Below are 25043 nucleotides of genomic sequence, written 5' to 3' on the forward strand. Positions count from 1 at the left end.
ATGAAATTGAGCACAGTGAATGTAAATGAAAAAGTACCTCTGATTCTTTAATACTAGATTTCTCAGATATTTTAGACTTAGCGTATACACTATCCACATTATCCTGTAAAAGGTAATACAGAGTAAACAAATTTATAAACCCAGAAAACTTTGTGCGTATTACGTTTTTGATCAGCCAGTATCAAAGATAATAGTAGTAATAATAATAATGTGTACCTTATTGTAATCAGAACTTTCTGATTTTTTAAGTGGGGTAGATTGTGTGTCCTACAACGGGTTGTAAAAGTGTCAGTATTTTAGGATGGCAAATCATATTTACTTTAAATGAGATTTTTTTTGAGATGCTAAAAATATCTAAATTATACCTCTGAATCTTCCCTTTCAATAGGTTTTAAACGAGTGATAGATAGTTTGTCCTAAAAAATAATATTTTGTTTCAATCGGTGTAAGTGTGTATGGTGAAATTTTCAAAATCAAGAAAAATTTTCATTCATAAATTATAAGCTAAGTAATATTAACATGTACCTCTTTCTTATCCGTGGATTTTGGTTTTTGTTTCTGTTTTGTTGAAAGTGTACTCTAAAAAAATTTTTTGAGTGAGATTGTGTACTTTTGTAAAATCTTTTTAAAGACATTATTAATGAAATTATTCCACGATTACCTCCACATCGTCTGTTTTATCACGTTTCTTTGATACAGTGTACGGAGTATCCTACCAATAAAATTAGTGATGTGAGTATTTGTGTATCTGATAAAATCATGTAAAATACAACAAAGTAGAGTAAACATGAATAAAAAGTGTACCTCCGATTCTTCTACGTCATTTGGTGTTTCAGACATTTTTGGTTTAACGTGTACTGTATCTATTTCATCCTGTTAAAATTTTTTAGTTAGTATGTGTATATGGAAATTTTTACGATAAAAAATGTGTGTACCTCTACATCATCATTTTCGCTTGATTCCTCATCCATTAGATAAGGTGTAGTCTGTAATAATCATTGGTATTAGTAATTTGCGTAATTAAATATATTATAATAATTGTCTGATTGGTCTCTTAAATATATAAGTAAAATATATACCCATGCTTTATCTGTTATTTTTGATTTTTTTCGTGTAGTGTAAGAAGTATCCTGTGAAATATATTTGAAGTGTAAGTGTTGGTGTGTGTAAAGAATATGTGTGTAGAAACCAAGATGATAAGATTGTTGCAGGAAAAATATACCTCTAATTCATCTTTTTTGTTTACTTTCTTTGATTTTGTGTATGGTGACTCCTACAATGAGTTGTGTAGTAAAAAATTCATTTGTATTTTTAGAAAGAGTTTGCAGTTTTAATTATGAAATTTATAAAAAATTGTTAAAAAAATGTTTACCCATATGTCATCTTTTTTGTTGGGGTTTTTTAAAGCAGCAATGAGTTTTGTCTGTAAATATTATTGGCTGGATAAAACTATCTTAGTTCAAATAACTTTTGTTTTTATTAAAAATTAAAAAAAAATCTACCTCAGAATCGACTGCTTCTCCTGGCTTTTTAGGTGTTAAAAATGGCGTTTCCTAATGAAAATATTTGTGTTGTAAATGTTGTGAATGTATAAATGTTTGTGACGTTTAATATTAAAATATCCACTACCGATTTTGTTTAAAGATACATGAGCCATAAATAGAGGATTCAAAAACAAGTAGAGTGTACACCCTAAATATCGCCTACTAAACTTTCAATTGATGAACAGCTTGAAATTATTTTAGCTTGCAGATATTATGAGTGCACTTTTTTAAACTTACAATTTGCAATTTTTAGCTTATACACCCTTTTTAATTTTCAAGTTTTTTAATACTTTGGGGTCTTGTATACAATAAGTTTTACTAATTGTGTGTTACGAGTTCATTGAAACTTAAATGGCCGTACAGATAGATATTAAAAAAGCAAATTGTACCTCCGGTTCATCCCATTGTACTCGTTTCTTATGATCAGTGTATGTTTCCTGTAATATGTATTGATGGTTTTTATATTCGCAAATGTTTGTGTAAAAAGTATTGTGTCTTTATGATACTAATTGAAAAATACCTCAGATTCGTCATTCATACTAGATTTTTTTAGTTTAGTGTAAGGTGTGTCCTATTAAGAGTATTTAAATAAATAATTTGGTGGAATCGCTTTTTTTCAGGTCTGTAAGATGCTATGTGGAAAAAAGTGGAAAACAACATGAAAAGTGTACCTGAGAGTCATCTAGTTTAGAGTCATCTGATTTTCTCGATTTAGTGTAAGGTATGTCCTACAAAGTATAAATATTTATTGGTTTCTATAAATATGAAAAAATATAGAATCAAACAAAAATTTTTTTAAACATTAGGTATGCACCTCTGATTCATCTACTGCATCGGTTTTTTTAGGTCTTGTATTTGATGTTTCCTATAAATTTATGATTTTTTTTATTAATATCAATGTATGTATGCAATATATAACTTGTGATTAATGGCTGAGCTTAATGTAATTTATTTCAATGAAGACAAAAAGCATATACCTCGATCTCATCTCTATATGATTTTCTAGATTTTGTGTAAGGTGTGTCCTATTAAAAATACGCGTAATTATTATCAACGTACTCTACCATAATTCAACACATTTTTAAATTATACATATTATTATGTACCTCAGGTTCGTAGTTTTTGCTGGATTTTCTCGGTGTAGTGTGTGTAGTATCCTACAAAATGAGTTTATTTTGTTTAGAAAAAAAAAAACTTATATGTACAACAGTGTGTGTGTAAAATGTACCTCTGTTTCATCTCTTCTGCTAGATTGTTTAGATGTTGTATGTGATGACTCCTGTAGGTATCATTTTGGTTTGTAATGTATTATGAACTGTGTTTTGTATAAAGTTTAAAAACTATGGTCATAATTATAATTATTAAAAGAAAAAAAAAAATCAAAAGTAGACAGAAATTAAGTGTACTTCATCAATATCGTTTTTTTACCTTCTAACTTTATCAAAAAATGTATCCTTAAATAAGTGATTGTGTTGTATAAAGTTCGAAGATAACGAAATAATAGAAAATTCGAAGTAAAATATTCTTTTGTTATGAAGTTCAGTGACATAGATCACAATAATAATTAAAAAATGCATAAATGTCGTCGAATGTACATCAACTTAGTCTACATTATTCAAGAATATTATTTGTACCTTTGATTCATCGGGCAAACCTGGCTTCTTGGGTGTAATGTGTGGTGTGTCCTGTTGATATATAATGTAATTATGTAAAATCATTTGTGTATTACAAAAAATTAAGTTATATTTTTCTTTCACGAATATTAACTTTCAAGTAATAATTTGCTTTCAGATATTTTATACAATTTCTTATGAGGCTTAAAACTCAATATGCAACAATAATGTTATAAAAGATAATTCTCATGTATACCTCAGATTTGTCACGAACCTTGTCTGTTTTAACTTCTTTATCCTGAAAATATTTTGTATGTTTTACTTGTGATATGTATAAACATATTTATAAGTAGTTTGTTTAGTATACATGTGTAGAAATTGTTAAGTATTTTAATGTTAGGGTACAGTTTTTGATGAGATTTTTTTCGAATGAATACATTATAAAGTTATTGATGAAATGCAATGCTGTAAAACATAGAAAAAAAATAACTCTAACAAATAGCCATTTTGAACACATTCATATCAATAGTTTGTCTTTTTTTATCAATATTTTGTATATGCAAAAGATAAATATTTTTCAAATTAGCTATTTAGTAAAATAAAAACATGGAAAATATTAGCATTTGTTATAATTCTAGTCGTTATACAGAGTCCTGAATTAAAATTGCAAGACAGCGAAATTGCAGAGGTCTAGTTGAAAATATCTGGAAATTTTTGTCAGTATATAGATAGTGAAAAAAGTTCAAGATTTCTTTTAATAATAAAATCACACATATTTTACGAATAAAACTTTATGCAGTTCAAAGAATAGGAAACAAGGTTTTTAGGATAGTCTAGTCATATTGGTTTAGCTGAAAATAAAAAACTATAAAATATGTAGAGAAAATAGAGTTTTTTAATTTATTTGAGCGTAGCAAAATTACTTATGACCTAAAAATACTTTCGTGCAAGAGAGTGTTATTGTTTTCTTGAAAAAGTGTACCTTTGGAGTTTTTTTATCAAGTACATCATATTTGTCAATGTCGTTATTATCTGAGTGGGGTTTAATGGAATTAATTGGCGGTGCAATTAATTCGTTGGGAGTGTGGTGTGTAATTTCGTATGGCCCTGTGATTTTCCTAGTATCGTCTGATTCGACGGAAGTTACAGGTTTTTGTTTTCTAGTTATGACTTCAGATGTATTGTCATCTTTTGCTTTGGTAACTTTTGTTTTTGGCTTATTTTTACTTTTTGTATCGACATTATCAACGGTACCTTCAGTTTGTTCCACAGGTTCCTGTTTTTAAATTATGGAATTAAAATTAAATTGATAAATAAAAATCATTTGAAAAAAAGTAAACTTCAAATTTCTTACTTTGGTGACTTTTTTCTTGCTTATAGTTTTCTTTTTAATTGGTTTATCCTAAGGTTTTATAAAAAAAAATTCATGAATTAATTCACGTTCTGATAACATAGAAAATTGTAGCTCTGACTCGCTAAAAGTTTAAGTACAAATTACCTCTGGTTTTTCTGTGTCTTTTTTAGTAACGTCTTGAGAAGACTCTTCTTTATCGTCGTTAACAACAGATTTCTAAAAAATTAATTACCCAATATTGTAACTATCCATCATTCTAATCATAATAATCTATATATTAAATTGACATTTCTCATAAGTTATTTACCTCGGCTCTTTTAAGCACTGAGCCATTTTTCGAGGAACCTCTTTTAACTTTCGGAACATTGTTAGTTTCACTATCAGAGATTTCTTTCTCATCTTCTGGTGTCAAACTATTTTTTTTAATAGAATCAAGTTTAGCTGAAGCTTTTCTAGGAGTATCTTTTGAACTTATACTTTCGTCATCAGAAATATTATGTTCATCTTTTAAAGGCAGACTACTTCTTTTAATCGAACTACGTTTTTTGGGAAACTCTTTCTTGTTGAAATCTTTTGGAGGCTCACCAGGTTTATTTTCATTAGAGCTTTTATCATTTACTTTATCTGTGAGTTTAGCGGTAGTATCTTCAAAAGATTTGTCAGTTTCGTCATCTGGGGTAATTTTCTGCTAAAAATTAATCAAGTTAGCTCAGTAGTATTTTCCTTACACGTTATATTTTAACAGACAATTTTTTTTCAATGTCTACCTTGTCTCTAGATATTACAGGATTTTTTTTCACTGAATTTTTTACGGGAGAACCATTCTTTGAACTATCACCTTTTTTGCTAAGCGTCTCTGTAGGAGAGTTTTTTGTTACGGTATCTTCTGGTAGTTCATAACATTCGTCCTCAGATGAAACTATCTAAATATGTGTAAAAAAAATATATATACATTGATGTAACGTCTTTAATTACTCAATTAGAGCCGATAAATGATTTATGACTTTTAGTGTAGTATACCTCTCTCTTAGGAATCAAGTATTTTTTAACTGGAGTCTTTGTGACCGAATCTTTTTCAAATGTATCTTTCACTTTTTCGTTGGGCTCATCATCAGAGGAAATCACCTAAAAGAGATTGGTGTATAGTTTTGAAAGGCAAACTTTTTAAATGCGTTTAGAAGGAATTTACGATGTTCTGTCAAGTACCTGCTTTTCATGTATTACCAATTTTTTTTCTGGCATTTCAATGAGCGAATTTGTCTCATCATTGTCGAAGGGAAATTCATCAGTTTCTGATGAAACTATCTAAATACACAAAAAACATTTTCTATTTGTTATACTCGTAATAAAATTGTAATCGCTGATGCTAATGAAAAAATGTTGATTGTTTACCTCTCTCTTAGGAATCAAATATTTTTTGACAGGAATTTCTTCCACTACATCTTTTTTGACAGTGCTTTTAGGAGTCCCGTCGGGTTTAAGGTGATCATATTTTTTGATGTCAGTGTCTCTTAGATTGTCAGAGTTTTCGTTGTCCGAGGGTGTATCTTCGTTCGAAGTGAGAGAATCTCTTTTAATAAAATCTGTTTTAGAAGTGACTTGCACCTCTTCTTTAGGAGTGAAAGAGTCTTTGCTATTATCGTCTTGGGTAGAAGAATCTTTTTTCAACTTATTTTTGAGTTTAAAAGGACTATTTTTTTCTTCCTTGGGTGGAACAATATCTTTCGTGATTGAACCTTTTCTCTTAGTGTCCTCTGGCGTATCGTCGTTTTTGTCATCTAACGTGATTTTCTAGTTTTTTGATGTGTGAGAAAGTGTTATAAAAAATATAAAAAAATGCTTATACAAATTATTTGTTACCTTATCTGGTATAAGAGTATCATGCCTAAGTTGATCTGGGTTGTGTGAATCTTGTTTCATTGATTCAGTTACGTAATCACCACTAGGTTCAAATGACTAAAAAAAAAATTTAATAAAACAAATACAGTTTTCGCGTGAAATGTATGTTCAAAGTGAAATTGTCAGTCGATCGTAGTGAATCCGTATAAATAGTGATCATGTATACCTTGTCTGCAGATTTGATGAAGTCTTTTTCACGTGGAACTTTTTCTTTATCATAATCAAATGTATCAGAAACGATTTTCTGCAAATATATTAATATAATTTGTATAAGTAACTAAAAAGTATATAACCTATAAAATAAAAAAAATAAAAAAAACAGCAAAACACCTTTTCTTTAGATGTAGAAGAGTTTTTTCTGACAGATTCTTGTCTGGGGATATCTTGTTTTTCAAGTGCCGTATCTTTAATTGTTTTATCGGCCAAAGAACCCCGTTTCTTAGTATCCGTTGGTTTTCGAACATCATTACAGTCATCAATGTCAGCTTTCTGTGTCGTAATCGAATGTTTTTCAACTGATCTACGTCTCTGATGTTCAATTTTCTTTGTACCTTTAGGCGTTACACCTCTATCAGTACCACGTGTAATTTTATCTGTATCATGTGTGATGTATTTTTGTTCAAGAGTATCTCTTTTACTTGTGCGTTTTGGTACTGTTTGAAATTCATCATCAGAAGAAATCGTCTAATCGAAAATAATACATATGTTATCATTGATTCGATGAGTATAACTTAATGATGCAGTTTCACTGATATATTTTTATATAACAACTCTGCTGACATCATTGAGCCATGGTGTCGGTATACGTATTATTTATTGAACCATAACCGTAAAAAAAAAAAAATTGTAACTCCTACCTCTCCCTTAGGTTCAGTATAAATTTCCTTGACAGTAACTCGTTTACCAGAGCCTATCGGTAACGTCTCACTGTCATCATCTGAGCCATAAGTTTGAACATAAGTTTTAGTAACTCTGATAGAGTCTTTTGGCATGACTGCACTATCATCATCAGCGTGATACGTTTGAACACAAGTTTTTGTAACCATGACAGTTTTTCTTCTACTAGAGTCTCGTGGTATTATTTCACCATCATCATCTGACTCATCAGATTGAATGCAAGTTCTTCTAACAACCGTAACAACATTGTTCGAGTCACTCTCTTTTGGGGTCATTTTACTGTCATTGTCCGACCCGTAGGAGTGTACAAAAGTCTTTCTAACTCTAATAGTTTTGTGCCTACCACCGTCTTTTGGTACTGTTTCATCGTCATCCTCCGAACTACAAATCTGCAAGTATTTATTATTTAATGTATAACCAAATGAATTTTTAATGATACAGACTAGTGTGGCGTTTTTACTAAACGTTGTACCTGGTCTTTTACTATGTGAGATTTTTTTATTACTATCGTACTTTCTTCATCGTTACTTTCTGGTATGTTGTTTTCATCATCAGAAATATTATTCTAAAAACGTACGTAATTTAATGTGTATTAGTACTCAAGAAAATTTACCTATGATTAACCCTGCATTATTTAAAATCGGCCATTTTTGTTTAGTTTGTATATACTTAATAATAAAATGTCAAATGTTCTAAATAGTAAAAACAGTTACAACAAAAATGACATACAAATTTTCAAAGATTTTGAGTAATATTTTCATAGTGCAGAGCTGAAAGTTCTTAATCCCTATAGAAGTGGATATAACTTAAACCTTGTCTTTTAAAGTTGCGTAATTCTTTTTATTACTAAATTGCTTGGCGTAACGAATTTTATTGATATCTTTATGCACAGTGTCGATATCATCGTCTGGCTCACATGTCTGTAAGTATGTCATTTAAAAACATTTTTTAACTTAGTCATTTGTTTGGATTTATCTAATTGAAGCTTTACCTTTTTTTTTGGAGTATACGTTTTTTGAAGTGTAATCGTTTTTTTTCTACTCTTGTCTGGTATGGGAGTTAAAGCATTTTCGTCGTCGAAAAATTTCTAAAAATTCGCAAAACAAAAATTAAATTACGCACATTATTAATTGTGCCATGATTTTGGCTATAAAAGTTAAAAAATACCTCGTCTTTTAAAATAATGAAATCTTTGTGAGGAGCGCCTCGTTTCACATGATAAGTTTCATGTATATCTTCGTATGTTATTTTATTTCCCTCATCGTCGTCCGATGCAAATTTCTATGAACGTGACAAGTGCAAGTGTTTATAGAGAAAAGTACATCAATTTAAAAAAAAAATGTCTGTTAAGTACAGAAATTTTTTTTTTACATGTAGAAAAAATGAGTCGTACCTTGCCCACTGGTACGACAATGGTTTTTTTGATTTTTACAGAATCCCTCCTACAAATATCTTTTGGGAAAACTCTATCTTCATCGTCCCCGTAACTTTGTTTATCTTTTGAGATAACATATTTTCTTTGAACAGAGCCTCGTCTGACGTAATGTCTTTCGTCAGTGTCTTTGGAAATCATTTCACTATCGTCATCCGTAGTATGTTTCTGGAAATGTGTTACGGAAACGTTTCGAATGCATTAAACACCATCAATATTCTATACAAATGCAAATATTCCGTCGAAAAATGCCTCATTTAACTTGATAAAATATTTTTTACGTAAATCTTGTTTATAATAGTTTTTAATGTCATAATTTTTAGGTAGCACAGTGTAATTATTATCGGTGGTTGGTTCTCAATCATTATTAAAAAGCTTTGTTATAAGTTTAAAATTAAAAGTGGTACTACAATGATTCACCATATAACTTATATGGTAAATAACAAAATAGATTTTGTTAATAACAGTTTACTTACACGTTGAAGAAAATACAGTAAAAATATAAGATACTCAGAAAAAAAATTGCCAAAATCAATCAAAAATAAGAAAAGTACGTATTCGTCTAAGTCTATTGTTTACCTCATCCTTGTCAATAGATGATCCTGTGCAGAGGGACGTCTTTTTTCTAATCACATGCCTTTTAACCGAATCTTTTGAGTACGTCTCACTGTCGTAATCTGAATTTAACTAAAATAGCGCAAATGTTTAATTTTCATGAGTTTTTTTTATCGTGTTTCAAGGTATAGTGCATGCGTGTTTGTGTCTGTAACATATTATGTTTCGGTCTGCAATTTACCTCTTCGATTTCAACAATAGAAGCATCCCTAATGGAATCATCTATGATTGAATCTTTGGGAAGCGTTTCATCGTCAGTATTGAGGTTCTAGAAATACATGAGGAGGTTAATTATGCTGTCGTTATAATGGATTGTAAAAAACGTAAAAATCCATTGGTGCATGATGTGTATGCTGCGATATTTTACCTCATCTGTTTCAACAATGGAACCTTTTCTAATGAAGGTTTTCGTAACATAATACGATCTAACAGAGTTTTGGGAAATGGATTCGTCGTCATCGGAGGTGACATTCTGCAAAAGGATCGAGTGGGGGATATTTGGGTAATTAACTGCTTTTTGATTACACAATCGACAGTGATCGGTAAAATATGTGTGATTTTCCATCTTTACCTCATTTGTTTCGATAATAGAACCTCTTTTAATAGTGTGTGTGGATACAGAACCCTTCTTAACATAATATTTGGGAACGATATCGCTTTCGTGGACTGGGTGATTTTTCTGAAAACGTTTTGGGTCTCATGAATAATGTACAATGATCATGACGCGACTTGAATATCTTGTTAGTCACGTTACGGTTAATTTTAATCGTACGCTTAGTCACATTACTCGTAATGTTAATTTTTAGTTTATATTTTACCTCGTCTTTTTTATCGACAGTTCTTTTAACGGAATCCCTTTTAACGGAATCCCTTTTATCTTTTTTCTCAACCTGACTTTCATCGTCCTTGACCTTTTTCTGAAAAAAGGTTGAGCGCACATGGTAAAATTTGTGATTTGATATTTAATTGTTTCAAGTGGATTCACATGCACAAGTGTACCTTCTGTTTGTCTAATAGTTTTGATTTTGGTCTGGGAATGATTTCGTCCTATATGTAAGGAATAAAGAAAAAAATCGATGAATTCCCCTGAGAAATCCGTACCGAATTATAGTTCTAACTTTAATTTACGCCCATCACGTAAACTTACCTTTTGGCTTGATATGGAGGATCGGCGGCTCTCGGTGATACTCTCTTCCTCGGACATCTGTTGATTTACAAAAAAAAAAAAATCTCATTAAAATTCAGATCAGAAACAAACTCAATTTCTTTTGTAAAATTAAAAACGAGTCACACTTACCGTTGACTGAATGGATACTCTTCTCTGTGGTGTACCAGTTCCATCCTCGTGAATCTGCAATTTTAAATTACACATTGAAAATCTTGTAAATAATGAAAAAAAAATCAACGTACCGTTTCTTCTGTTCTACTGATGGAACTCCTCCTGCTCTCCGATTTGAGCTCTTCGACTCGGCTAACGGACTGCTTGCGAGTAGGCAGTTTCTTATCAGGAGTTCCTTCACGAGACGGCTGTAAAAAGTAAAAAAACGGCGCCAAGTTACATATGGTCCTCGAATTTTCTGCTTGCAATGATTCAAACATCCCCTCACCTCGGTTTTTTTCGTATCAGTCTCTTTCTTTTTGACGGACTTTCTTTTTTCGCTAACTTCCTCGACATTGTTGATGACTTCTTCTTTATCCTAATAGCGTTGAAAAAAAAAAAAAAAAAAAAGAAAAAAGAAAGAAAAAGTTTTTCCACGATTACATGAATGATTAGCATTAAACATGGTGAGCATTCGATTCGCAAAGAAAACGGTTAGTGGCAAAACGGCAAGCTTGAGTTAATCGACTCGAAATATTCGACATGCATAATCTTGCGCTTGTCAGCTTGATTCATTGAAGGATTTCAATGCAGCAACAGAGCTATTTTGAATGAAGCTTACCAAATAAATGTAACGTAATTAAAAAAAAGAGTCCCTGCAATTGAGGCGCAAAGCACGCGAGTAAACGCGTTGTACGAGAGCGGAAGCAATGAACGTCAGCGAAATCGACCTACGGATGGAATATAATTGCGACAAAAAGCATATCGAAGCGAGTCAATTGATATATATATATATATACATATATATATATATATACGGCAGAAGCATGTGTAAACGAGCTAGCCAGCCAAGTTAACTTTTCAGACCAAAAACAAGAAGCAAGTGGGAGAAGCTAGGCTCCATTTTTAGCCTGAATGAGCCATCTATTGCGGAACGCTTGGCTATATTTGGACGGATTATTGGCTCGGTTCTGGTACATCCGTGCGTATCTGCGTGACTCACCTGAAACACACAAAACAATTGATTACGTTATAGAGTGCTACAGCGTCTTTGATTGCAAACAACTAATTAAGCGGCTCAAGTACATTTGTCCGTCATTAAGGTTGTACACAATGGTACACGATGTCGGGAGGGGTGGGTACATCTAAAAATTCGAGTGTTACACACAAAAAAAGTGGATACAGAGTCAAGAGGTTATTGGTATCGGTGTGTTGTTTCGGTACGTGTGGGTGTCTATTTGAATTTTTTTTTTTTCCTATACTTGCTTGCTAAGCTTTCGTGGTTGTCATTACCTTTTTGGTAGGAGGCTTGTCAATACCATTTGGCTGAGGTTCGAGCTCCTTGAAAATAACAAAGTTTTTAGATAATTAATTTAATGACACGCGCGTAGCTGCTTTGCAATTTCATGCGCAAGCCAATCTTAAGAGTCAAAGAGCCGCTTGGAGGAGCAAATGTTCATTAGGCTCGCCTCGGCTGTTGAGCTCAACGATTTCTTTTACACGATGCCAACATTATAAGCGCTAGAGTTGTTTTTGCCCCCCCGTTGCTGCAAAAGCGGCACAGCTGTTTCAAGCGATTTTGCAAGCGGAACACTGATCATTTTTTTTTTTTTTGTTCTCGGTACCTTGGTTTTCTTCTCGACTTTAGTCTTTTCCTCCTCGATCTTCTTACGCTCCTCGACCTTTTTCTTTTCGATGATTTCCTCCTTCTTTTCCACTTCGATCTTTTTCTTCTCCTCCTCCATTTTCTTTTTCTCCTCCACCTTTTTCTTTTCCTCCTCCTTTTTCTTTTCTTCCACTTTTTTCTTTTCTTTTTCTTCCTCGTCTTCGTCCTTCTTTTTCTTTTTCTCTTTCTTCTAAATTATGAGTTTTTTTTTTTGTGATTATTCAGGCTATTTTTCTTAACCAACACTAAAGCTTTGAATCATAAGCCAAGGATAGAGTTTCACATCTAAATCTTAGGTACTTTTTTTACAATAGCGCATTTGTATGAATTTGCTTGGAATTGAGAAACAAAGAGTAACAACCAGGATGTACCAATGCATCAAAGTACAACAGGAAACAACAAAAGGTACAGGAAGTGGCTGATTTGTTAGTACAGTAAAACAGGAATCCTTGTTTAGCAGCAAGACACGAGGCAAAGCTCGATATGTATAATCGTTACCTCAACCACGAGTTCTGCCGAGGACTCGTCTTTTCCGGCTTCCGTGCTAACGACGACCTTGTACCGTCCAGACGACTCCTGCGTGGTTGAACTAATCAGCAGTCTGACCTCCTTACCGTCGAAACTTGTACTGTACGTCTCAGAGGATTTAATAACCGTGGTATCCCTTTCGACATTAAAAAAAAAAACGTACGTGTATTTTAATATCTCCAACTGCCATTCGAATAAAACGAATTTTTCGTTCACTTACTTGTACCACGTGACCTGGACGCTCTTGTCTTCCTTGAGCAGCACGGCATAGAACTCGGCTGATTTGCCTTCTTCCACGGTCTACCACAACATGTTACGTTGATTAAGAAAAAAAAAAAAAAAAAACAAAGCGAGGATTGATCCAACTTACGATGGACTTGAGTCCCGAAGCGAGTCTGGGCGGATCGGGCTCCTCAGGTATCTCCTGGACCTCGACGACTTGAGACGTGGCCTCGCCCTTCTCGTTCCTGGCCACGAGCTTGTACTTGCCCCTGTCGGCCTGGGACACTTGCTCAATCTCCAACTTGACGGCGAACTCGCCCTCCTTGACCTTCTCCACGTGGAGTTTGTGCCTGTCGTCCACCGCCACCGCCCTCGTCTCCTTGAACCACGTGCAGTCCGGCGCGAACTTGGACAACACCGTGCACTCAACGATCACCGTCTTCTTCTTCACGATCTTGATCACCTTTGGCTTCTCCTTGATCACGGGAATAACTGCAAAAAGAGCGACAAACGATCATTGACCCAATGGCCCATCGTGTGCGAAAGACGCGTCAACTCACTTTCAACGTTGAGCGTGAGATTGGCATTGAGCTCGCCCAGGTTGTTCTTGATGTTGCACTTGTAGAGCCCGGAGTCGTCGGCGCCGGGGTCGTTGAGCACGAGTTTGACGTAGTAGACGTCGGACCCTTCCTCCACCACGCTCATCGATATCTTGGCCGACTCCTGGACGACCCGTCCCGCGTTGGTCCACACGATGGTGGGTTTCGGTTTGGCCTTGACCTTGCAATCCATTATCACCACCTTGCCTTTGTCCGTGGACTGGATGCGCGGCTTCTCCACGAAGGTCGGTCCGTCGCCCTCCTGCTCCGGCTCGGCCTCGATGTTCAGGTTGAGGTTCGCGTTGCTCTCCCCGAACTCGTTCCTCACGTGGCACCGGTACGCCCCGCCGTCCGGACCCGTCGGATCCTAAAACCCACGTTTCGCACAGTCACAGCTGATGAGGACAAGCCGGGAAAGAAGGATATGTCAAACTCGTATACCTTGAGCTCGAGCGTCAGCTCGTACACATCTTCCTGCACGGTGTTGCACTTGAGGCTGATCTTGGACGACTCCTTGACGGGGTTGTTGGCCCGGAACCACGTGACGTCCGGCTTGGGCTTGGCGCGGCACTTGCAGTTCATGGTGATGAGGGTGCCGGTCTCGTTGGGTATGATCCGCGGCTTCTCGATGAACGAGGGCGCGAAGCCCGCCGGGTCCTCTGCACCTTGACAATTCGCCATGAATCTCGGAGGTAACGGTCTCGCGCGCGGGGGTGGATCGATTTTATCGGGCTGTACACGCTTGAGTCACGGCTTGTCGGGAGACACAGCGAAAGCGCCAACTTACCGGTGCCGAGGTTGCCGGTAGGGTGTACAAGCGGAAAGTCGCATTAGTTGGTTAGTACGGTGATTAACACGTGTGACATGCACGGTGCTTTCATGGACGAGCAAAAATTATTGTTATCAAGCTGTTATTCAGATAAATCAGACACGGTCCAAGTTTCGGCGACTCAACCTTCATCCTCGAGGTTGACGGTTTAGCTCGCTCATACATACACGCCATACACAACTCGCAGTACTGAAAAAAAGGGTACGTACTTTCCCGTGAACGAGACATATTTATAATGACAACAGTGGTTGCGTGGTGGTAATAAATTGTATCATGCACAAGTGACCCGGCGATGCGTGCGATTCGTGCGAAAGGTGGTTGTGAACGCATTCCATAGAGTATAGGGGGTGAGAGAACAACCCAGAAACAGAAGAGTAGAGAGAGAAGGGTCGAACAGTTCGCAGTTTCGGGGGGAAAGAAAGGAAAAACAAAAAAAAAAAAAAAAAAAAAAAAACGAAAACCAAAAGATAAGGAAAACAATGCCCACAATGTGGAATAAACGGATGTGGCCAACACTTGCCTTGAAAGTTCAAGGATATGTTGGCGTTGCTCTCGCCAAAGTTGTTAAAGGCGTTGCAGCGGTACTGGCCGCCGTCCGACTTGGTCGGATTCGATATCTCGAGGGTCAACAGATACGTGTCTTTGCCGGTCGACTTGCGCGACATTTTTATCCGCGAGCTCCCGTTTATCGGCTTGCTGCCCTGGTACCAAGTGATGTCCGGCACCGGGTGGGCCTCCAGTATGCACTCCATTATCAGCACGTCACCCTCCTGGCGTATCGTCGGCTTCTTCGGGAAACGCGGCGGTTTCCCGTCCGGTATTCTGTGTACACACAGTCGTGACGGTGGTGGTCATGGCAGATACATTTTTTTTCAATTCTCATTTTGTCGCATGCGTCTCATTGACTGACAAGAGGTTGAGAGTGAAAGAGAGACATCGAAGAAGAACGATAGGAAAGCTCCCTCCGTTGGAGAGAGAAAGAGATAGGGCATGCAGAGACGAGAGATGGTAAACGTGGAAGAATATATTATAGGTGTAAAGGTTGTGAGATTGAGAGAAGTCCTACTTGAGCTTGTCGCCACCCTCGAAGTTCAGGTTGATGGTGGCCACGCCCTGGCCGTGCTTATTTTTCGCCACGGCTCTGTACTCGCCGCTGTCCATCTTGGCGACTTTGGTGATTTGCAGCCTAGCCAAGTAATAAAGCTTCTGGTCGAGTTCCATCGACATCTGATACCTGCTACCATCGTTGATCTCTTCCGATCCGTGATACCTACGGTCATTCACCATGTAACGCACACAATGTCCCGCGACACTTGTCCCTTTTTTTTTCGACTCGGAGGAACATCGAGTATGGGTTTTACCCTCCCCCATAAATTGGTACCTCCTCACCCTCTACACCCCTCCGTGCTCTCTCTCTCTCTCTGTGCTTCTCGACCTGCACCGATTTGGGATGGTTTCAAAAATAAAGATAAGGAATTCCGTGTAAGGCGGAGGAAGGAGCGTATCGTTTAATTCAAGTTAAACCAAAGAGTCACGCGGTGCCAATTATTGCCGTCTCTTGAATTTGTTTGCCAAATTGCGCGCGTGCCCGTGTGACGCGTAACCACGTTGTTGTATGTATACCTATTGCGTAGGTTAATTGACTCATCGGTGCCGATCGAGAGAGTATATGTATACAACACCAAGAGAGCGAGAGGAGAGAGAGAAAAGGCCGACCAGGTGCCATTTTATGCGGGTTTTTGTAGGTGACGGATGGGAGGGTTGTGGTCCATGCAGATATCGTATCTTTATCACAAAGAGTGGTAATCATAGAGAGAAAGAGAGAGAGAAAAATTGAAAGATTTGACGAAAGGGGACGAGAGCGTGACTTTGCGGTGTGGAGGAAGATTCTCTTACCACATGACACTAGGCTTCGGATCACCGGCTAATCGGCATTCGAAAGTTATAGTGTTGCCGTCGTCTGACTGCCGGATGACCGGTCGTTCGGTAAAAGTGGGCTTGATACCGTCGTCCGGCACCGGGGCCTCGTCGCCTTGAAAAATTTCAATCAGAGAACCAACTTGCTTGCCACAATAACATTATACATTATACATCCTACGTGCGCTTTCGACGTTTTTGTTTGTCGTGAGATCAACGATGCAATTCTGGTACACACACTCCTCTTACGCCATTCATACCGATTTCTGGTTTTTATTTTGGATTATTATTATTATTATTATTATTATTTGCGTTATTTTGTTTAAAGTTTAGTTTATCTAAATCAATACATTATACCTACTTTATGTATATGCACGATTGGCGTCATTAGAGTTCAAATTTGATTACACAGTTATTGCGCTGAGTTTGACAAAGTGTACACTTAATTAATTTTGGCGCAAACCCCAACGAATGTGATTAATTGAAATAAAAAATCTAGTACTGTTACGTAATACATGTTTACTTGAAGAATGTCACGCTATTTTTTTTTCAATGGAAAAGGAACAAAAAAAAACAAATATCATGAACTTGTGTTTAAATCGGCTGTGACATTCTTTGACTTTGTTATCATACGTTACGTTTTACTTTTCGATCGGTTGAAACGAAAAGTAAAAAAGAAAAAAAACCAACTTTACTTGCATTGAGTATGCGTTAAAGTGTTAAGCAAGTACCACTCAAATGCCACAAAAACACCGCTTCTGACATTTATTGGCCACTGCATAACGTGTATATACGCATTGTTATTGCGACGTTGACTGCAAAAGTCATAAACGCCTCTCTTCCAGATTATTCGGCTATTAACGAAAAAATTGTTACTCATTATCTGACCGAAGGCAAAAAAAAAAAAAAAAAATCGAGTTAATCGAGGCGAAATCAATAATCCTAATTAAACTCCAGATCAGCGTTGGTAGGTGTGGTTTTATTTTTTGTCGTGTTGATAAATTTCGACTGTGCGTTTGAATGTCTTTGTATATTTGCGTATACATCCATTTGAACGCGTTCTCTTTGACTTTGCGCGTCTCTGTGGCGTGTGGCCGATTTACCCTCGTAATCCCTGTTTGTTTTCCCTCCTTTCGAAAGCGAAATTCCGCAGAAATAAATATAGCGGCGAGAAAAGTGGCCACTTTGTCCTTGAGCTTTATATTATTTTCATAAAATGAAGAGAAAAAAAAAGAAAAAGAAAAAAATATATGTATACATATAGTGTTATTATTGTAAGGTCGACCCCGATTCTCCGTGTCCGACTCTGCCCCAGAAACATGGCGCAGAAGAGTGAGAAGCTCGTAAATAATCTCTCGGGTGGCTCAATCCGTCAGCCTTTGCCTCCCGAGTGTCCGAATCATTTCCCAATTTTTCATTTTTTCCTCGAAAATAAATGTATTATTAAACACGAAAAACACACACACACAATTATGATGCAACGCGACGCATACTAATGCGCATGAATGATTATGTAACAACAATAATTTACAGCGTAATAATACATATGCGAGGTAAAAATTGGGCACGCATGGTTATCCTCAATCGTGATGTAGATTTTCTTATTTGTAAAATGTTTGTGCGGTTTTGCGTAGATGGTTGATCGTGTATAAATATGTTACACTGCGTGTACCAAAGTCTCGTGGGGTATTATTAATTAATGTGATGATGATGATGATGATTATTATATTTTTGCGTCATGTCAAACTAGGCAACTTACTGTCGAAATTGAGGGAGATGGTGGCGTTGGACTCGCCAAGCTCGTTCTTCGCCGTGACCTTGTATTTTCCAGCGTCCTCGACGGTCACGTTTTTTATTTCCAAGCTCGCAAAGTAGGAGTGGCCGTCTTTGTCGACGGTCAGCTGTTGTCGGATGCGTTTTTTTTTTTTTTTTAGTCGTACCAATACTTTCCATACTTTTTTTTTTTTTCCAACAATTTTGTATGGTCATAAAATAATACGCTACCTTGTGCCTGGCGGAGTCTTGTACCAAAACGCTGTCCTGGAACCACGACACCTTGGGCGTCGGGTCGGCAGTGATGCGGCACTCGAAGACAAGGCGCTTTCCGTCGTCCTCCTGTCTGATGGTGGGTTTTTTCGCAAAAGTCGGTGCGATACCGTCGATTTGTCTGATGAAAAATTCATGTGTACTTTTTTTGCTTCTCTCAAAATTACGATATCGTTAATACATTTTTCGGGGGAGTTAAACTTTACTTCTGGGTTAAAGGGATGTAGATCACACCAAAAAACACGCACACACACACACACACGTACACAAAAACAACAAGTTATGTACGGCTATCGATGAAAACCTGCACACTGCGTGTTATGTAGCATGAAAAAAAAAAAAAAATAAATAAACGGAGGAAAACGCGGGCAATCGTGCGATTTTTCAACCATAAGCCAGACTCACCGTCTGTAAACAGGTTCAGCCGCTAAAATCATAAACACAAAAAAGAAAAGCATTACATGCCGCCTGGCGAGATATTAAGCGAGAATAGCAAACCCTACATTGTAACTCAGTGGAGGCGAGAATCAGTGAAAGTTTGCAAATTGAAAAAAAAAAAAAATTACATTCGGTTAATGGCGCCAAACAATGTTTCAATCGGTTATGCCGATTACGAGAGACAAAAAAAAAAAAAAATTCCAAAACCTGCAGCATATTTGGGATCGTCATTTTTACGTGAGAAGCGGTATTGTAAGCGCATACGTGTGTGCGTGTGAAAGAGGCAAAAATAAACGAAAACGAAGAAGAAAAAAAAAAGATACTTTGGTCCGCGTCTTCTAAACTTACTTTTCTCGAGGTTCGTCCACAGCTGGAAAATACAACGCACGTTAACGGAGCGATATAATCGAGAGACGTGGAGGATGTACGAAGCAAAAAGGAAAAAAAACACTTTTGATTTCCGCGAAAAAAAAAAAAAAAAACATGCTCTACTGATCCAGCCATCGCAAAAAAAAAGAACTTGTGGTAACGTTTATACTATATAGCTATGCATGATGATAATGAAAAAAAAGAAAGAAAAGTGCGCGTAAAAAGGTTGTACACTCACGGCTAAAGTTGAGGTTGATGGAGGCGGCGACCTCGCCCATCTTGTTCTTGGCCTTGACCTTGTACAGGCCCGCGTCTGTCTCGACGACATCGTCGAGCTCGAGAACGACGAGGAACTTGTTCGCGCCGACGCTCTGTATCTTAAAGTTGGTCCGGTCGTCCTCGTGCAGCTGCGTCTCGCCCCTGAACCACGCGAGCTCGGGCTTGGGCGCCGCCACCAGCTGGCACTCGAATATCAACCGGTTGCCCTCGTCCTCCTGGCGCAGTTGGGGCTTCTGCGTGAAGCTAGGCGCGAAATCCTCCGCGACCCCCATCCTCCGGCCGCTACTGGTATCCTATTGGGGGGGTCTGCCCCCCCGTTCTCCCCTCGGCTGTCTTTTTCCCCCTCAAGCCTTGATGATCCTTCCCTCGGGACTAGTCCCGGTGAGCCCTCCGCTCTAGTGCGGCCCGCCGCCGTCTTTCACCACCATTCGGCCACCTTCAACAATTTTAATTAGCAACGCGCCTTGACCCTATCGCCTATATACCCTCGCTCCCTTTATCCCCGCGAGGCTGCCTTCTCGGAACTACGACGGAATTACGTGCACCCCCGAAAGGCAACCTATCGGCGATACAGGGATTGTCAACAACCATATAATATACTGTTGGCCGCTAAAACATTTACGTGGGGATTTACGATTGGCGCGTGGGAAAGTAGGGAAAAGTCACGTTGGGGTGCGCCGAGCCAAACATTACCCAAGTAAACGAGCAAATTTCCGCCAGAGAGCACTTGGCTCGACGTCGCGCCGGTGGGTAAGAGGACAGGGAGATTCGCGCAAAAAAGCTCGTCCGCGGGGGTGGGGGCAAGAGAGACTTTGTTTGCGAGCTTGACCGATTGAGTAACGCGAGAATCCGTCTTCGCTCGGGCGCCTTCTATTTTAAAGATTCCCCTTTAAATTTGACGCGAATCAACACCACACCTCCGATAGATCCCCGAGTGAAGTTTTTCTTTTTTCACTTAGAATCCATGGGAAGGAAAGCACGAGTTATTTTGCCGACCAAACTCGGGCTTGGCTTTTTTTTTTTTTCTTTACGTGTAAATATAGGTGGTAAAGGGTCAACGGCATACGCACGGGGTAGGTGGGCTTTTTTTTTCTGTAAAAACGGCGGTGGTGCATCTAGCGCGACATACGAGCGCCGGTTATTGTACGGCACGAAAACTCTCTCTTGTGCCGTTTCTGCCGACATTTATTTCGGTCCAAGTTATTCTCGTAGCGATCGCGGCCGGCGCCAAAACTATACGTGCCTCTCGAGCATCGACGGCGAACGGAGGAAAGCGATATCGTACCCGCGCACGGGAGGAGGAAAAAAAAAAAAAAAAATCATCCACGAGGATTTTAGTTTCCTCGTTATATTATATCGATGAATATGTGCTTTTTGCCAAATAAGAATTACGTAAGACGGGGGCGGGGCTGGAAAATGGGTGGGTTATTTTTTAACGCCAACGAGGAGGATAATAAAGATAATCCAAGCTTGGCCGCTATTTTCGCCGGGGCGTTATTTTAGCCGCGCTCGGGAATTTCAATATCAGAGACTCGCGTGACGGGGGAGCGCAACTTTTGTCGCGAATCCGGGCCACCAACCGAAAATAAAGGAAATGGTAAATTTTTTGGCGATGGGAAAGCCGTTTGCCGGACAATTGAAAATAATCGTGCAATGAACTCTGCTGTCCGTAGCATCGGGAGGGATATTTATTCGAAGCTCGAGACACCGAATTAGTCAAGTTGCGCGGTTTTGGCAAGCGGGCGCGGCAAAATTTACAACCGCGGATTTTCCGGCGGAAGGGGAAGAAAAAAAAAGAAGAAACACGTAAAGTAGTTGTATACCGAGATTTTTCACGCGGAATCTCGGGTTTTTCAGCACCGAAAATAGAACCTGTGTAGGAGGGGGGGGGGAGGCGGCCTACTCTGGCCCCCGCACGCATCAATGACAGATGGGGACGATCGAGCTTCTGATACACACGCATCGGTTGGCTGTGCGGCTCTTCTTCTTCTTCTCTAAAAATAAGCGAACAACGAGCCCAGTTACCTACATCGGCCCCCTCCCTCCTCATCTCGGTCTCTTCGTCTTTTCATCGTCCTATACTATACGCGCTCCCCGTCTTTTTCGCGCAGCTGAGGAAAAAAAAAAGAAAAAAAAATAAAGAGCGGCTTACGTAAAGCGACAGGTTTCGCAGAGTCGGCGAGAGCTTTTATCCTCTGGTGTTATGCGGAGTGCGAAGATGCGCGAGAGTATGGCTGTCGAGAGGTGGAGTTATAAATATATTTACGTATATTTATACACCGACTGGCTGCGGGTGATCGTTGATCCACAAAGTTGCATCACTGGCTCATCCCCTCGCACATACATTATATACACGCGCGCACCTTTTTACTTTTTTTTTGTTGAAAAAAAAAAAAAAAAAAAAAAAAAATCCAAAATGTGAGTGAATTGAAAACTTACTTGGAGGAAAAAGGGACCTCTGTAGTATACGTGTATCCTCGTCGCACACTGTATATCGTTGAACGAGCGGAAATGTGGATTCGTTGAATTTAGAGAAAAAACAAAAACAATGAACGAGAGAGAGAAAAAAAAAAAAAAGAAAAAAAGAAAAAGACAATTGTTGTGAAATTTCGTGTTCGTCGTTGGGTCCTCGGTCACTTCTGCCGAGCACTGCAGCTTTTTATAACGTCGCACCCGAATTTCTCTCCTACTCTCTCTTTCCCACACTTTTACATCGACTCTTCTTCCGCTACTCTGGAGCACACTTTTTCTTTTTTTTTGTTTTCCTACGTGTACATCATCCGGCACCTTTAATTTTCTTTTTTTTTGAAGGAAAAAAAAAAAAAAAAAATCAATATAAATCTGATTGAGTATCTCGGCACTCTCTCCCTCTCTCTCGTGGTCGGCTGTCCCTGTCGCCGGGGCCCCGCGCGTCAACTAACCAGCCTAAATCTCCTTCTCCATCTCAAAAACTCAACCACCACCACCACTAGCGCCGCTGGCTCTGATTCCGCGGCAGCTGCTCGAGCCGCCGAAAGCTCTCCCAAAGCTTTTTCATTCCCATCCACGAGCCACTCCTCTCTCTCTTTTTTTTTTTTATTTTTTATTTTTTTATTTTTTATTTCTTTTACCAAACGATCCCCGTCTCTGCCGCACTTGTTGGCTCGGGCGCCGAGAAGAGGCGATATCCGCAAGTCATAATAGGCCCCGCGATTGTATCATCGGGCTATTTTCATGTGTCGCGCTTTCTTCTTCTTTCCATCCGATTTATCGCGCCGGTGATCCACAACTCGCCCTCCCAATCATTGCAAATTTCCTCACTTGGTTCTTTCATCGGCAGATGCCAAATGAATAATTGTTTTACGCTGTACGTTGATTTTAACTACAGCCAAAGTGCCCATTTTGCATTACCTGCACACAAGTGAGGCAATTTTTTTTTTTTCATTGATTTACAGAGTAAAAAAAAAAAACGTCTCCAAAAATCGTACAGGTAAGAAATTCAGCGATTGGGTCAATAATCCGATTCGCAAACGTTACAAAAAGCTCTACTTAAACACGTGAGTTTTTACAACCTATACTAATAAATTGACACGATTGAGCACGTTATACAATATTTTGCAACTGACATCCGTATCCTACAAATATTTAATGATGTCAGAGTAGGTGCGTGTCAATTACACGCAAACGATGTGACACGCGTGTAAGGCAATAAAAAATCTTTCCTAAAATCCTTGGCTCTATTTGAAGGTGTTGACAATACTAACCCGTTTTGCAGTACAGTAAAAATCGCGTAAAGCTTTAATTAAAACTTTTATACCCCTTTCAACTTGTACGTAATAATAATGGTTTGTAGAGCAAAGAGGGTGATACTCGTGGGTGAGGTAAAAGTTTTTCCTTTCTCAATTGTTGTCGTTTGGTTACGTGTACACAATGGCCCAGCCATTCACCGCCCATGGGGGGTATACATAGCTGGGCGGCTCAATTATTTCGATTAAATTATGAGTTTTGTCCGTTCCACTTGCGACAGGATAGCCCGGTTTAATTATAGCCACGTCAGATTTCAGCTGCTCGGCTGCGTCGGATCGCTCGTGTTCTCGGTCTGACTCGTCATCGCTTACACATTAGCTACAAAGTTTTTGGCCCGCACTGTTTGCCCACATTTTTCACCCGTTTGGGGGCATGTATACGTCCACGTAGGTTCAATAGGGACATTTAAAAAAAAACAACAACTCTGATTCACTACGCAAAGTATATAGATCTATGGGTGTTGCGTAAAGTCAAAGGGTACTTGCATCCAAATAAAACAGAAGGAAAATAGCCAAGTGTATATAGAAATTACTTGCATGTTATTTTTTTTTCTCATTCTGTTTTTGTTTTGTTTAACAACAAAAATGAAAAAATTGACGTGTTTGTTTAAGTTTTCCGCCTCGCGTTTGGTGAGCTTATTTTCGGAGCCGTACGGGGATCAAACGGTACGCACCTCTGCACACGACATTGAAAGTGTTATTTGCATCTTAAAAAATTCCTGGAAAAAAAATCGATCGGACACTATATTTTGGATAAGTTACGTAAAAGTGGTGCACATGAGTCAAAGTCTCAACACCCGATTGCTTTCACCCCCCGGGATAACAATCACAAAAATTAAATTCTCAATCTACAGTTGAAAAAAAAAATCTGCTTATTACGCTTGTACACGTAACGAGGCACGCGCGTAAAAAGATACACACCGATTTCTCTCGGCACCTATACCGCAAAGTATTAATCACGAATTAACGAAAAGCCACGCATGCACTCTCGTGTACACGTATAGCGGGGGTGAAGTCGAAGGGAGGGAGAGAAGCAGAGATCGTATATAGCCGAGAGCGTTGAAAAAGCTGGCAGGCCGCGTTAATTGGAGCAGAGTCGAGGTGTAATTAATTGGGCGATCGACGAAGAATAATAACGATGCGCGTGTGCCCCACTCCCTCCGCCAACCACCCACCCTCATCCGAGTCATCGCTCATGCACGCGTATAGGTATACGAATGTGCCTCTCTCTCTCTCTGGGTTCTTTCGCCCGCGCGATGCGGCGAACTTGGGGATTTGGCGAGCTGGCCAATTTCTAAATATAACCCCCCCCCCTCCACCCATTATACCCAACCCAGCATCATCGTCGTCTTCGTGGTCTGATACACGTATATATCTATACTCTTTTTTTTTTGTTGGTTGCTCGCGCGATGGGTTTCATGTGTACACGAGAAAGAGAGAGAGAGGACGAACACTCGTCAAATCTCGTTATGTGCGCTAACTGCGTTACACGGGCACCCGCGATATTACGTTGTGGCGACAAAGTGCTCTTGAACCCCCCCCTCCCCTTTTTTTTCCTGCTTGTTTTGATTTTCGAGTCGTGCGCGCCGTTGAGTCGTGGACTACTTATAGTTGAAGCATCAATGCGCGGATCGTTTCTAATTTATTTTTTTTATTTTTTATTTTTAACGTTAAGATGTGAGAATAGATTTTT

The 25043-nt window shown here is 38.5% G+C and overlaps 2 protein-coding genes and 2 long non-coding RNA genes across 4 annotated transcripts; all 4 read right to left on the reverse strand.

Annotated features, from left to right (window-relative positions):
• Positions 1–36: 36 nt before the first annotated feature.
• Positions 37–504, reverse strand: LOC149373972 (uncharacterized). Its single transcript, XR_016293254.1, has 3 exons — positions 366–504; positions 217–267; positions 37–103 (listed from the first exon to the last, which is right to left on the reverse strand). It is a non-coding gene; the product is annotated as an uncharacterized LOC149373972 (long non-coding RNA).
• On the reverse strand, positions 505–2517 carry LOC149373973 (uncharacterized). Its single transcript, XM_089595504.1, has 13 exons — positions 2509–2517; positions 2359–2409; positions 2216–2272; positions 2065–2115; positions 1934–1981; positions 1503–1553; positions 1373–1423; positions 1223–1273; positions 1080–1130; positions 936–986; positions 805–873; positions 662–712; positions 505–579 (listed from the first exon to the last, which is right to left on the reverse strand). The coding sequence occupies exons 1-13, from the start codon at positions 2515–2517 to the stop codon at positions 505–507; spliced, it is 666 nt and encodes a 221-aa protein (XP_089451630.1).
• Position 2518: 1 nt separating this feature from the next.
• Positions 2519–2825, reverse strand: LOC149373974 (uncharacterized). The gene is made up of 3 exons (XR_016293252.1): positions 2773–2825; positions 2651–2701; positions 2519–2569 (listed from the first exon to the last, which is right to left on the reverse strand). It is a non-coding gene; the product is annotated as an uncharacterized LOC149373974 (long non-coding RNA).
• A 320-nt stretch (positions 2826–3145) lies between these two features.
• On the reverse strand, positions 3146–22552 carry LOC111643650 (muscle M-line assembly protein unc-89-like). Its single transcript, XM_089595505.1, has 23 exons — positions 22005–22552; positions 19525–20001; positions 19266–19287; positions 18438–18600; positions 18193–18334; positions 16413–16548; positions 15583–15786; positions 15037–15338; positions 14129–14346; positions 13649–14054; positions 13237–13580; positions 13087–13166; positions 12837–13002; positions 12298–12528; positions 11966–12013; positions 10962–11051; positions 10765–10881; positions 10652–10705; positions 10502–10558; positions 10354–10401; positions 10173–10271; positions 3414–3455; positions 3146–3229 (listed from the first exon to the last, which is right to left on the reverse strand). The coding sequence occupies exons 2-23, from the start codon at positions 19835–19837 to the stop codon at positions 3146–3148; spliced, it is 3366 nt and encodes a 1121-aa protein (XP_089451631.1). The 5' UTR covers positions 19838–20001; positions 22005–22552.
• Positions 22553–25043: the final 2491 nt, after the last annotated feature.

Source organism: Copidosoma floridanum, unplaced genomic scaffold (genome assembly GCF_036245765.1).
Source record: "Copidosoma floridanum isolate Cflo_tuat_1 unplaced genomic scaffold, Cflo_Japanese_pri ptg000025l, whole genome shotgun sequence".
NCBI lineage: Eukaryota > Metazoa > Arthropoda > Insecta > Hymenoptera > Encyrtidae > Copidosoma > Copidosoma floridanum.

What these genes read in the sequence shown, in the direction of transcription:
- LOC111643650 (XM_089595505.1), bottom strand. Translation starts at nt 19,837, where the DNA reads ATGGGGGTCGCGGAGGATTTCGCGCCTAGCTTCACGCAGAAGCCCCAA. An exon ending in GTCCAGGTCACGTGGTACAA is followed by an intron (nt 13,003 to 13,086) that starts GTAAGTGAACGA and finishes TAATGTCGAAAG; the next exon opens with GGATACCACGGTTATTAAAT. An exon ending in CTGATACGAAAAAAACCGAG is followed by an intron (nt 10,882 to 10,961) that starts GTGAGGGGATGT and finishes TACTTTTTACAG; the next exon opens with CCGTCTCGTGAAGGAACTCC.
- LOC149373973 (XM_089595504.1), bottom strand. An exon ending in CTAAACTAGATGACTCTCAG is followed by an intron (nt 2,116 to 2,215) that starts GTACACTTTTCA and finishes TACTCTTAATAG; the next exon opens with GACACACCTTACACTAAACT. An exon ending in ATAAAACAGACGATGTGGAG is followed by an intron (nt 580 to 661) that starts GTAATCGTGGAA and finishes AAATTTTTTTAG; the next exon opens with AGTACACTTTCAACAAAACA.